We start from the raw sequence: 14,393 nt of genomic DNA on the forward strand, positions 1-14,393 counted from the left end.
TCAGCAACCTGCAAAGACTAAATCAATTCAGGCTTGGGCTTTCTGACTGTCTGTCCTTAGCCCTAGATGGCATCACTTATTATTAACGAAGACAGTTTCCCAAAGAACTAGTACACCTGCTTTAAGAATGTATTATTTTATCAGTAAAAGAATGAAGCAGGTACTTGCCCTAGGACAACACAGTTTCAGTAAGTTTATGGTTTTCCCACAAATGTATACATCATTGGCAATATGCTTCAAAAAAATAGGGACACAGTCTTCTACTTCTTTGGAAATCAAAACATATCCATGGGTCCAATAATGTTTATCTATAAACAAGACAAAAACAAGGCATATCAAACCATATTTGATAGTTAAATTACATGCAAAAAAACAAAGCAAGCAAAGTCAGAAGTACTGTGTATACACACTGTACCTCTGAAACCAAGATAATCCTCATTTACTTGGATCATGAACTCGCCGTAAACGTCCCTGAATACACCACTATACACCCAATCGTAGATAAATCTAAAAAGAAAAACAACATGATGACACAAAGAATTAAAACTTCTTTTTCATATACTTATTTTATTTTAAGCAATATGCATATGAGTATTTTTTTGTCGTTCTCTCACACACACACACGCACAGGATATCTGACAAAGCCTTGCCAAAAATTCAAGTCTAAATCATACTGGAGATAAAAATTAAAAGTCATATTTAGAATTTCACACTGATATTAAAAAAATTTAACAATATTTGGTTACTTTTTGTCATAACAAGTATCCTCTTCATGGTAGATTTTAACTAAACCAAATATTCTACTCCAAGTAAGTACCTTAAGTACTTCTATCTTAATTTTTACACACACTTGGACATATATGTACCCTTTGTACTGTCATAAGGGTGGGGCAGAAAGTGATCAAGGGCAAAAACTCATCTTTAAACTTGACAAACTTCAGAGGAACATGTATAAAATATATGAAAACTAGTATTATAACTGCAACCACAACAACAACAGACGTAACCATAGCTTTAACCTTCTAATTTAAAAATATTACTTTGGGTGTTAACATTCTTATATTTTTATGATTTATAGAAGCAATACCAACCTTGGGGTTATATTTCCTGAAGAGATACTGAAAGTATGATTGGATTAAGAGTCTCCAGACAGCCACTATCTGGCAAGAAATGACTTCTATGGCACTTGTTATCAGAATGTCAATTAAGCAATAACAAATTTCTGAAAACACTTGTACACATTCATATAAATTTAAGGCTTTAATCTTACAATATACACCATAGTGGGGGAAATAGAAGTGTGGCTGCAAACAAAAACTGTAGGATTAGACCCATAATTAGGTATTTTAATTTAATGGAGACTTTATTAAAGATCATTCTTACTTAACAGTTATCCCAGTTTGGATTTAGGCATAACTACCTATGTTAGTGACAAAAAATGTTTTTTACTCATTTCTATTAGTACTAAAAGCTGTGACAGTGAAGCAGAATTTTTCCTGGCTTGAACATTAGCAACAGAAATGGTAAATAAGCACTAGTTTGTATTGTTAGCAAAGAAGCACAAGAAGAAGATACTGTTGTAGTCTCAGAGCCATGGGTGAATTTGATGGGCTGGCAAAAACAACAATTTTGTTTATGAAATGAATTGCTAAAAATCTGGTTAACTTGTCACTTTAAGGCTGATTAAAATAATCAAAGATTTTTGCTTGACCGTCTTACCAGCACTCATCGTGAACCAAGTATAACAGTCGATTGTCTATGTCTACTTGAGCCAAGTAAAGCTTAAGAATATCCAGTGCCTTATATCAGTTAGGCAGGTACTAACAATGGTACAGGTATGCCAATTAATTATCAGAAGCAAACACTACAGTGATGTAGCATGCATGTATACTTGGAAATTGTTAATTGTACTTTTACAGATAAATGTTTTGAGTATTATGGCAGAGATTCAGTGCACCAACTAACAACACCAGAGTACAAATTATCCTAGTAACCAGTTAACCAGAATTCATTGTAATTTAATACCCGAGTACCAATGGCAAATATGGAACCACACAGTGCCATTTTTTTCAGTCATTCTTTAGAACAGAAACACATTATAGGTAATTAAGAACTATCCATATTTCTTATTGTCTACACAGTACAAAATTCCATAGATTTCACAGACACTAGGGCTGGAAGGGACCTCGGAAGACCATTGAATCCAGGCCCCTGCCCAAAGGGCAGGAAGTCAGCTGGGGTCATAGGATCCCAGCAAGATAAGCATCCAATTTACTCTTGAAGGTGTTCAATTTAGATGCCTGAACCACCTCCGACGGCAGGCTGATCCAGACCTTGGGGGCTCGGACAGTAAAGAAATTCTTCCTTATGTCCAGCCTGAAACGGTCTCGCAGTAGTTTATAACCGTTAGACCTCATCATCCTCTGGGGCACTCTGGTGAACAAACATTCCTCCAGATACTGGTGGTCACCCGAATAAACTTGTAGGTGGCCATCAGATCACCCCTGAGCCTGCACTTTTCCAGGCTAGAGAGCCCCATGGCTTTCAGCCTGTTGTTGTAAGGTCTGTTTTCCTGACCTCTGATCATGCGCGTGGCTCTTCTCTGCACTCTCTCAAGCTTCTCCACATCCTTCTTGAATTGTGGAGCCGAAAACTGGATGCAGTACTCTAGCTGCGGCCTCACCAAGGCCGAGTACAAGGGGAGAATGACGTCTCAGGATTTGCTTGAGAAGCATCTATGGATGCAAGCCAGTGTTTTGGGTGCTTTACTAGCTGCAGCATCACATTGCAGGCTCATGTTCATCTTGTGGTCAATGATGACCCCCAAGTCTCTTTCTTCCACAGTGCTAGCCAGCATACCACTGCCGAGCCTATAAGGATGCTGCAGGTTTTTCCTCCCAAGGTGGAGAACCTTGCATTTTTCAGCATTAAACACCATCGGGTTCTCGTCCGCCCATTTGCTGAGCCTGTCCAGTTCAGCCTGGATCGCCCTCCTGTCTTCTGCTGTGGATGCTTTGCCCCAAAGTTTGGTATCATCGGCAAACTTGGCCAGTTCACTTCTGACTCCAATGTCCACATCATTAATGAAGATGTTGAACAATGTATGTCCAAATAAATCCTGGTTATCCATTTATTTGAAGTAAGCATAACAGTAAAAATGTCAGATGAAAAAATAAATCAAGTTTTATAACATTACTCATTACTTCTAATCAAAATCGAAAAAGCTAATAGTATGAAACCTACCGTGTATATGGTTCACAGCTGGTTTTTAACAAAGACAGAAGAACTGGGTAATGTTCATTACTGCAGTTATCAAGAGCCTCTTTGTACAAGTATGACAGCAATTTCACTCCCTGAAAAAAACAAACACATCTTAATTTTTGGACAGGAAAATGCAATTTATTCTTGATAATAAAAGATTCACAAAATACACATTATGTGGCCATTTTAACTAAATATAGACGGTTTGCTTATGGTCCAATTTGGGTAGGTGAAAAACACCTGAAGAAATGGTGCAGGTAGGTGACATCCCTTCAACTGATTAAGTTTTTTTGGAATCTTCAGTATTCTTACTAGATCCTGGGGTGCTTCAACAGCCCTAGATGGCAACTTCCCTACTGCATGTCAACTTCACCTCCATTATCCTTGTATTTATCATTTCAATATACTGGACTACTGTTATGCAGCCTATCTAGGACTGCACTTCTCTGTCACAGAAACTTAAAGGTAGTATAGAGTGCAACAGCCTGTTCAGATTACATCAAACAAAAGGTATATTATACCAGTGATCACTGTAAAGATCTTACTTCCAATCAGCTTCTAAGCATATTTTGAGAAATTGGTTTTGAACTGTAAATCCTTTTCTTAACTTGCTCCTGGATAGCAGCTACCCTTTTGCTTTATCAGTTGAGTTTACTAGAATAAAAATTCCAAAACTTAAAACAGTTGTGGACTAACAGCAGGGCAGTCTCATTGGAGAGACACAGAACAGAAAGTGTACATACCATATTCTAATGGAAAGGCATGCATGTATTCACCTCAATTCCTTTTCTATTCATCAGAAAGGGTTTAAAGCAGGGGTTGGGTGTTTTTTTTTTGTTTTTTTGTTTTTTTTACAGTTTTGTTTTTGATGCTCCATTTGGCTTCGCAGATGGTTTTAGTAAGGTTGGAGTGTTGTTGTAGCCATGGTCATCCAAAAAGTGAGGAAAGGTGAGACTCTTTTGTTGCATCTTTTATTGGACCATTGCACCCTACAAACCTCTGTATATATGAAACCCATGGAGTACCATACATACCATTCACAAAGACAGCAACCACAAGAGTTGCACTAAGAAACTATAATCTACAGTCGAGCTCTCAGATCTCCTCAGAGTATATGTGGTGGTAACAGTCACAACATCCATTTCACCAGCCTGAAAAATACTTTACCTGGCAAGGATGCTCCAGAAAAGAAACAGATTGTATATATAAATGAGCTACACAATTAGCCTATAATAACCTACTGCAATACAGAAAGAAAACTCCCACTGATCACACTCCCCTGGTTGTTACACACCATCCCACACTGGAGTCTATAAGAAGGATCATCAAACAATTACAGCCTATAGAAGAAAAAAGATGCTTGAGGAAGCATTCCCAGCTCTCATCTCTTAGCCTTCAAGCAACCCTCAAACCTGGCCCAACTCATCATCAGAAGCAAACTCCCATCCAATCAACAGATTTCTTATGGGACACAACCCTGCCTCAATAATAACAGAACCTGTCAACATCTCCTACATCACAACAGTGAATGCCCCTCACAATATAACAACTAACACACATCATGGAATGTGGCATATTCCTTTCAGTGTACTAGATGCCCCCATGGAAACTGTGGGTGACACTAGACAGGAACTGTGCACCAGAATGAACTCTCACAGAAGAGCTATTAAGGGCAGACACACACGAACACCAGTTGGAACACATTTGTCACAGAACAACCACTCCTTCTTTCACCCCACACCTTTTGTGCTCAAAAGGAATTTACAGATAATGTAACTCAAATATAACAAGAAGAATAAAATCAATAATCACCATAGGAAATGAAACACTGGCACCTCCACTGATCCCCAGAGCAGCATTTCCTATGCCACAGAGTTCAGCTAAATACCTACATGGAAAGACAAAATAAAATGCATAAGACACTTGTGGTGTCAAGAAGTGGTCATAGCTCTTAATGAAATGAGACACACATGGATGACATGTGGCAACCCTTCTGCATTATCAAAGTTATAACAGATGTAGCAGGGGAAACAGTGGAAAATAATATTCCAAATTAAACCATAGAAGGAATTTTGATAAATGGGCTACGACAAACAAAATTTTATTGAGCTAGTAGGTAAAACGATCTAACTTCAATGTAGATAACTGAGCCTTTCTTTACACGTCTTCCTTATTGACTTCTAGAATTTAAAAAACTTTAAAAAAAATAAGAAACTGAAAACTAAAAAACTGTATAGGGAGGAATGTCCAACAGTGTCTATTGATAAAGAAGAAACTAGACTGGATTTTTTTATTCCTACAAAGGTTTATTATTATTTTACCTTAACTGACGCCCTAATTTTCTGAAGAGAAAGCTAATTGTTAGAAGGCTTAAAGTAGAAGGTGTTGACAACACACATGCTCTGTAATACTGGAGGTACTTTCTCAGACCACTTGTGAATGCCTAGTAGAAGAAAACACAATGACAAAACTTTATTAAAATTATCAGTGCTCTGTTTAGGTTCAAAGATATCATATTGCATGTATAGTAAGATAAATTTACTGCATTATCACTTATCCACATTATCATAGGAAAGTATGTCCAATTTCAATGACTACTTAAGGAAAAGGATAGTGAGATATTCTTCTTCCTGTTATTATTTTTGATCCGTATGGAAAACCTGTTAATGGGAGTTGAGTATTCAGGAGGGAACATGTCAATAAAATCATTTATATTTTCATACTTATACACAAGGTAGTATTAACAAAAAATCTGCTTTCAAAAAAGTTAACTAACATTGCCCCTGACCACACATAGATAAATCTGAACATTGCTAGATCTAATTAATGCTTGGAGAAACAACAGACAGTAAGCAATTCCAAAATATATCAAATAAAGACTATTAAAAGGGATTATTTCATTTGTTTTTGGTTGGTCTAAAAGTACTTTGTCGTGTAAGAAAGCTAGTATCATGCTTAATATATTAACTTTAAACTATTTAGAAATAGTCCTGAATTTAAGAAACAGCTGTCTCTATTTTCCAATATAACAGTATATCAAGGTTATTTCTTCACTACTAAGGTGACTTGAATCCCAGCTCTTTGAAAAGCCCTATTTCTTTCAACAATGCTCCACACTGGCAGAGCTCACTGCACAATCAGGGTCTATGCCAGCAATTCTCAACTAGGGTACCATGGCAGCCTAGGTTACCACGAGACCCTTTCAAGGGTGTGGTGCTGTGCCACTTAACATTAGCACTGTTATTTGTGCAAATACTTATACATAGTTCACAAAATAAACCCGGAGATTTCAAACAGAAATCCATAGTTTCAAAAACACTCTGACCTGTCATGGTCTTTGCACCAAAAGAATTGCTCTGTTATTTTTCATAATCAAAAATGAGTGAAAGCTAAGAGCTGGCATTTTCAGAGGGGTGTGTCTCACATCTAAAAAGGTGGAGAAATACTGGTTTATGCCAACAGTAGCCAGTAATATCTGATCTAAATGTTCACATCCAACATGCATCAGACTTCAGCAGAACACAGCAAATTAAGTGTCAAACACAGAACACAGCAACGCCAGCTTTATGTCAAATGAAGACCATAATTTTCTTTATCTAAAATAACTAATCTATTCAGCTAAAATTATTTTACCAACAAGTCTATGGGTATAGTACCTGGAATACCAGTCCTCTCTTGTATGAAGAGTCTAAGATTGGCTGAAGAGAGAAACGACTCAGTCGTGTGTAACAGGTTCCATATTCAGCAACTTCTGATAGGAGATTGTTCATGCTTTCAGGTGATGTTCCAGACACATATACCCCCTCCTTTATCACAAACATCTGAGCAACCTAAAATGGAGCAAAAAGGGAGACAAGTGATTTCACAACTACACATTTCTTTTAAAGTAAATACCCAATTCAGCTCACATATGTTGAAAAAGCTCTATACAACAACACAGATTTACAATTCAGATATTACAGTAACTGGAACTAACACCTATGATGGCACGGCAAATAGATTTGATTTAGTACAATCTCCAGAAGAAAACTAAAGCATTAATGTTTTGAAATGCATAAAAGAAACCTGTTGCCTAATTTTCTGATCATAAACAACAGCTCTGCAGATATTATTCTAGTAACTTATTCTTATTTCCAAAATCTGTTAATTTATTTCCTAAAAAACCTATTTTTTGTTACTTTAGTTTACTGGTAAAAAGTGTCTTTTGTAAAGTGTAAAAGAACACTGGAATTATTTGTAAACAATACCAATAAAAATGACATTTTGAATGAAGTGTATTTATTTTTCTTGCAGCAGTCTCTAACACAAATCATGAGATCTGATGTGGCTAAGTACTATGATTCTCACCTGGTTAAGTGAAAATGTAGCAGACACCACACCAATAAGAACATTCAAGACATCCTTAACTAGTTCGGATTCTTTCATTAACACTAGTTGAGGAAGCTGAAGGATGGTATTACTAAATAGCTGTAATTCCCCTTCTCGAAGTCTGTAAAATTTATCAAAAGCTTCTCTCCCAGCTTCTGTAAGGTATGGCTCCTCTTTCTTACCAGGTGGGCTGTGTCAAAATAAACACAAAACGTTAAAAAGATGATATCATAAAAAGAAGTCAACTTTCCTTTCACTATCAACATGAATCCATTCTTAATTGTCATATTTTTCAGAGTACAGAAATATTCTAGAGAATTTATAAAACAGCCACATGCTTTCTAGCAATCCCCTAACTATAAACACCTGGTAAATGACATTAAGCCAATAACAGTGATGTAGGTTGTAGCCATGTTGGTCTAAGGACATAAGCGGACAAGGTTCTTTGGGTGAATCTGATATCTTTTATTAGACCAACTAAATAGCTAGAGAACAATTTAAGCAAGCCTTCAGGTTCAAAAACCCTTTGTCAAGCTAAGGAAGTTTCTGCAGTTAATGTGCGCTCTTCCTGGATGGAATGAAAAGTAAAAAAGCCAGAGGCTGGTCCTGTATGCATAGGACCAGGGGACTAGGTTTAAAAGTCTGCTTTTTAAGTGCAACAGGGTGTTGTGAAAGTATTCCACCTATACTAAACATTAAATTTTGGTAGCATCCACTCTTTGGTAGCATCCACAGGCACTATCACTCACTTTGGAACATGCAGTTCATGTCTTTTAAGACTTTACATTCTTAAAGGGGGCAAACAAGACTGCTCTGACCCATGCATGATGGCATGGAATACTTCACTGCTTTCTGGGCAAAGGAAAAGGATCAGAGTAGAGAAAAACACTTCTGAATCTCAAAACTGCAGGTGGAACAACTTTTGAAATCATTTCAAATACAACAATAAGGGGATTTATAGACATGGTCCAGGAGGTGGAGGTGAGCATGCTTCAATTAACAAAGCTCTGACAGTTGCACTAATCAAAGGTGCCTGGAGCATCACATGTATCATCATCCCTGTGCTAAAAAATGCTGGCAGGGCACTTTGAACTAAAGCTCATTGAATGAGTGTTAGCTTAAAGCACCCTGCTGCCATTTTTCAGTGCAGGGATGCTGATACATGTGACACTGCAGTCTGCTAGAGCACTAGCATTTCCACACTCTGGCAACTCAATTAATGTAGTCTGCTCCAATGTGCTGGAATTACAGCGCATTGGAGCAGCCTCCCTGCATATGTGTAAGTGCCCTGAGACACCATTAAATCCAAAAAATTTACAGTCAGGATCTTTCCAATAACCAGGCACAACATAATGGAGTTTAAGGAGGACCTCGGCATAACCTGCTTTTCTCTGCATCTAGAATGAAGTGCCTGGGAAGTTTTTATACAAGTCTCTCTTGTAAGAATGTTTGGCACATAATAGTCAAAGCAACTCAGTATTGTGTATTTGTTTCCAATTAAAAACTTTTATAAATGACTCCTCCTTGGATTACACATAAAAGAAAACTTATTAAAAATCCCATGATGTTTTGTGCAATTATGGGTTTCAGTGTTTTTCAGGATACTGCAAATTCAATTCCTTCTCTCTTGAACCTGTATATGGCTGCAGATATAGAATTTTGCTATTTCCAAAATGTACAGTGACATGTACTAGAAATTTAAAGAAAGGAAAAATAATTTTGGGAACAACCCTCACGCACAACTAGCAGGCACAATACCTAAAACATCTAAATCATCTTTTAACTTGCCCAAGGTAAAGCAGGAGGACAAGGACACTGTCAATATCCTGTCATTGAAAGGACAGAAGTAATTTGTTAAAATAGATGCAAGAGATCCAACAGAGGGCCATGCTCCCCACTACAGAAGGCAACTGTCTGCCCTGCGCTCTGTACCCCACGCTCCCCACCCCAATCCATGACAACCCGACTGTGTATAAAATTGACAGATTTCATAGATTTCAAGACACTCAGGCTGGAAGGAACCCAGGAGGATCATCGAGTCCAGCCCCCTGCCCCACAGGCAGGAAGTCAGCAGGGATCATAGGATCCCAGCAAGATAAACATCCAAATGTGTCTTCAAGGCGTTCAAAGTGAGTGCTTGAACCACCTCTGGCAGCAGTCTATTCTAAACCTTGGGGACTTGGACAGTAAAGAAGTTCTTCCTTGTGTCCAGCCTGAACTGGTCATGGAGGAGTTTGGACCGTTTGATCTTATCATCCCTAGGGGCGCTCTAGTGAACAGATATTCCCCCAGATCCTGGTGAACACCCCTGATAAACTTATAGGTGGCCATCAGATCACCCCTGAGCCTGAGCTTTTCCACGCTGAAGAGTCCCATAGCTCTCAGTCTCTCATCATAAGGTGTGTTTCCCTGACCTTTGATCATGCATGTCGCTCTCCTCTGCACTCTCTTCAGCTTCTCCACATCCGTTTTTAAATTGTGGAGCCCAAAACTGGATGCAGTACTCAAGCTGCGGCCTCACCAGGGCCAAGTACAACAGGAGAATGACATCCTGGGATTTGCTTGAGAAGCATCTATGGACGCAAGACAGCATTTTGCTCACTTTACTAGCCGCAGCATCACATTGAAGGTTCATGTTCATCTTGTGGTCAATCGTGACTCCCAAGTCCCTTTCATCTGTACTGCTAACCAGCATAGCACTGCCAAGCCTATAAGCATGCTGCAGGTTTTTCCTCCCAAGGTGGAGAACCTGGCATTTTTCGGTGTTAAACACCATCAGGTTCTCGTGCACTCATTTCATGAGCCTGTCAAGTTCTGCCTGGATCACCCTCCTGTCCTCAGGTGTGGATGCTTTACCCCAGAGTTTGGTGTCATCGGCGAACTTGGCCAGTCTGCTTCCGACACCAATGTCTACATCGCTGATGAAGATGTTAAAAAGTATTTGCCCTAGGACAGAGCCTTGAGGGACCCCACTGGTCACCGTGCACCACCATGATTGACTTCTGTCAACCACCATCCTCTGGGCCCTACCGCAGAACCAATTCCCCAGCCAGCGGATCGTGGTGAGGTCGAGGCCACAGTCAGCCAGTTTTGCCTAGAGGTGATCATGGGATACCAGATCAAAGGCTTTTTTAAAGTCGAGATATATGACATCAGTCTCTTCCCCCTTGGCCAGGTGATAGATCACCTGGTCATAAAAGGAAATGAGACTGGTCAAGCAAGACCTACCCGCAACAAACCCGTGCTGGGTATCCCTCACGATATTGCTGTCAGCTAGTCTGGTAAGGATGGCTTCTCTGATAATCTTTTCAAGACCTTCCCCAGAATACAGGTCAGGCTGATGGGCCTGTAGTTTGCCAGATCTACTTTTCTCCCTTTCTTGAAGTTAGGCACTACACTGGCCTTCTTCCAATCTTCAGGGACCTTCACCAGATCACCAGTTCTCGAAGATCCATGCCAGGGGCTGAGCTATGATGTTTGCCAGCTCCCTGAGTACCCTTGGGTATAAACCATCAGGTTGGCTGACTTGAAGGTATCCAGCCTGTCAGGGTGTTCCTTCACAAGATCAGCTTTGATGGAGTGTAAGGAATCTCCCTCACCCGGGCCTCCCTGTTCCGCAGCTGGAAAGGGCATTCCACAGGACTGGTGAAAAACTGATGCAAAATACCTATTTAGCAAGTTTGCTTTCTGGGCATCGGTTGTCAGTTGTCCCAGCTGGTTTAGCAGGGGTCCAATGTTGCCTTTGCTTTTCCTCCAGCTCCCTACATATCTAAAAAAGGACTTTTTATCGTCCTTGATATTTGTAGCTAGCTGGAGTTCCGTCACAGCCTTGGCTTTCCTGGTTTAGACAGGAGTGTGCTGCCATGAGCAGGGGGTTGGACTACATGACTTCCTTTCCAGCCCTATTTTCCTATCATTCTCTGACTTTAACTTTTTCAGTTAGAAGCAAACAATGGTTTTTTAGACATAAACCACAGACATCTTTTCAGCACTTCTGACAAAAATTAATTTCCCCTGTTTTGCTGCTCTTGTTACAAAAAGTTTAGCTGCCATGTTTGAAAGGCAGTTTATTGAAACTGTAGGACTCGTTTTGTCACATTTGTTATGCAGCATATTGAAATCTTCGTTCCTAAACAGATTACATATTTCTTACTTAAGTAAAATAACTCCCAACTAATACACATACACAAGTAAGTTGCATGATAACTGCATGCATAATATCAGACACTTACTATCCAATTCTTTCCCAGCATCGTCGTTTGCTGGGTCCATATGTAAGCACTGCATCCCAAAGGTCTATGTCTGGAGTCATGCTTGGTTCTGACTGAGAATCAGGAGTCAAATTGGATGCTGACTGGAACCCCTCATCTTCAGATTGGTCTATGCTTTGTGGAACCTGCAAACAATCATGATAATTTGGCTACTGCATACATGTATGCTGCATTAACTGAGTAACATATGCTAATACAAAGAAAGTCTACTATCATTTGCAATAAAATGGTTTGATACCATCAACTGTTTTTTCCTCTTGTGTTTCTATTCATGACTAATGCAAATCTCCTATAAGTGAGTAGTTTCAGAATCAGTTACAGAAAATCAAACTGATATCTGTAACATAAATAACAAAATTCACATCAATTCATGATAATATATCTGTGCCTACAATAGTTAAGAGTATAACTGTTAAACCAAAATACTGATACAACTAGATGAGAATTATTTCACTCCCCCTAGGAGCATATTATCAGTTCAGACATTGTAAATGGCCTATAATCTGTAATGCTCCAGAACATCCAAGTTGTAACGGGTTAATGCACAGTCCCCAGGCTCCTACCTGGCTGTGGCTCCTCCCATCACTATAGCTGCAAGAGCAGCTGGAGTCTCCAGGCTTCAGCCTCCCACCTCCAGCTGTCACTCCCAGCCTTTGCCCCAGGACAGAGGGACAGTGTTGGGAGCTGAAGGTGAGCCTATGGCTATGCCATGGCCTCCCCATGGGGAGGGGTGGAAGGGTGCACAGTGATAGCCAACCAAAAAAATGAAATATTTTGCACAGAGAAAGGTGTAAGCAAATGCTTTAAATATACATCTCTGTAACATTTATACTGCTACAAGGAAAGCTTATATTTATTAAAGATTGTTTTGAGAAGGTATATTGGAAGCACTCATACACGCTGAACTAATGTATGTTCATGTGAAAAGAAAATACTTTAGCTGCGTACTTTAATTGCAAGACCAGACAAATCTGCATTGTCAGGTACCGGCGGCAAATCCAGCTTGATGTCCATATCATATGTACGGCTATGGACGAGAGCACCAAAGAGCGAGACGCGCGTTTCCTTCTCAAACTTGTCACCGGCAGGGTAGCTCTGTGAAAACAACCCGATGGCAGGAAGCCCCGTGCCAGGCGCTGCCTCCATTATCTGAAGAGTCTTTTGAATGGTGTCGTGGAACTGACACTCTTCGCTGGCAATGAGCGACTGAATATCGGCTTCGAACACGCTGACGTCGTAGTAGTCGTAACCCTGGTACTTGACATTTCTCCCAACGTACTTGTTGTTGAGGAAATAGTCCTTCTTGGGGGGGAGCAGCTGGGGAGGGCCTGTCCCCGCAAGCTGCACGAGGAGGTCCAGGACGGAGTTCACCTCGATGAAGGGCAAGGCACCTGCTGTTTCCAGCCCCTCCACGAGCGCCTCCAGCCGGTCGGCCTGGGCACCCAGCCCACCCACGCGCAGGTTGAAGGAGAGCATCAGGACCTTGTTCTTCACAGGGAGCCGGGAGCCAGGGGGCGGCGGCTTCCGGGCCTCATCCTGGAACAGGCCGAGGCAGAGAAAGAGCGCGTTGTAGGCCGCTCGCTGTAGGCGCCGCTTGGCCGCGCGCTTGCCCACGGCGCGCCCGCCCAGCCGCGCCTCCCACGAGCAGGCGGCCAGGTGCGCCTCGCACAGCTCCGCCAGCAACCGTGGGACGCTCTCCATGGCCTCGGGGACCTGCCGCCCCGCGCCGGGCGATGATGTCACTGCGCGCGCGCGCGGCGGGCCGATATCACAGCCCTCCCCCCATTCGGAGCGGCTACAGCCCCGCGCGTGGTGTCGCTCTGATAACGTCATTGCCGCGCAACGAACCCACGACCTAGCCGCCCCCTCAGGCCCTCGCTGCCGCTTCTCGGCCCGCTTTGTACTTCCTCAATTGGCCGGGGGCTCCAGCCTCCCTGCCCAGCATCTGACCCGAAAGATGGGGTTAATGCCCCAAATAGGTCTTGCTTTTTTTTTTTAAGTAACCTAACATTGCTGACTTATGGTGAGTTTCTCATCTGCCATCTCACCAGGCTGCAAAAAGACGTGCATCTCCCACCTGTTTGTGCATTTGGTTTTCCTTTGCTAGCCCTAGTGCCTTACCTTTGCCTAGGGGGCAAATTCCTTTCCTTTGTACCCCGATGCTTCAAATTAGCAAAATCGCTTTGAATTATAATCCCACCCTTGGAAGGGTTTGCAACCCCTTCTGATTCAGTTTCTACCCTTCACCTCCATCCATGCATCCAGGTCATTAACAGCAGTGGTGAACCTCACCAAAACCAGAGTATAACCATTTCAGACCTGCCAGTCAGAAATGGATCTACTAATACTAGTTTGTAGCTATTCAGCCAGTTGTGTATCCATCTAATATCAACCAGAAAGGTTTTTACTTGAATAGCCATAGACAGAAGACATGTAATAAAGATTTTTACTATTTAAAGTTGTAGCACTCAGAGTATCGAAGTCCATAACCAT

At 41.1% G+C, this 14,393-nt stretch overlaps 1 protein-coding gene across 3 annotated transcripts in view; it reads right to left on the reverse strand.

The window, feature by feature from the left end:
• TUBGCP6 (tubulin gamma complex component 6) overlaps positions 1 to 13,665 on the reverse strand; it is a 30,232-nt gene extending 16,567 nt beyond the window's left edge. The window contains exons 1-9 of one of the 3 annotated variants that reach the window (XR_016441747.1): positions 12,849 to 13,665; positions 11,862 to 12,025; positions 7,609 to 7,819; positions 6,918 to 7,091; positions 5,583 to 5,704; positions 5,074 to 5,149; positions 3,244 to 3,353; positions 416 to 507; positions 169 to 308 (exon numbers count right to left, since the gene is read on the reverse strand). Coding sequence is in view for 2 of the 3 variants with exons in the window: in XM_090042135.1 (XP_089898261.1) it covers positions 169 to 308; positions 416 to 507; positions 3,244 to 3,353; positions 5,074 to 5,149; positions 5,583 to 5,704; positions 6,918 to 7,091; positions 7,609 to 7,819; positions 11,862 to 12,025; positions 12,849 to 13,601 (1,842 nt within the window). In the remaining variant the exon portion in view is untranslated. The remainder of the gene's footprint in view (positions 1 to 168; positions 309 to 415; positions 508 to 3,243; positions 3,354 to 5,073; positions 5,150 to 5,582; positions 5,705 to 6,917; positions 7,092 to 7,608; positions 7,820 to 11,861; positions 12,026 to 12,848) is intronic. The other 2 variants (XM_090042135.1, XM_090042136.1) reach the window with 2 other exon arrangements.
• Between the last annotated feature and the right edge of the window lie 728 nt (positions 13,666 to 14,393).

The sequence above is a fragment of the Crocodylus siamensis genome, chromosome 4 (genome assembly GCF_052110815.1).
Source record: "Crocodylus siamensis isolate JL-2025a chromosome 4, ASM5211081v1, whole genome shotgun sequence".
Lineage (NCBI taxonomy): Eukaryota > Metazoa > Chordata > Crocodylia > Crocodylidae > Crocodylus > Crocodylus siamensis.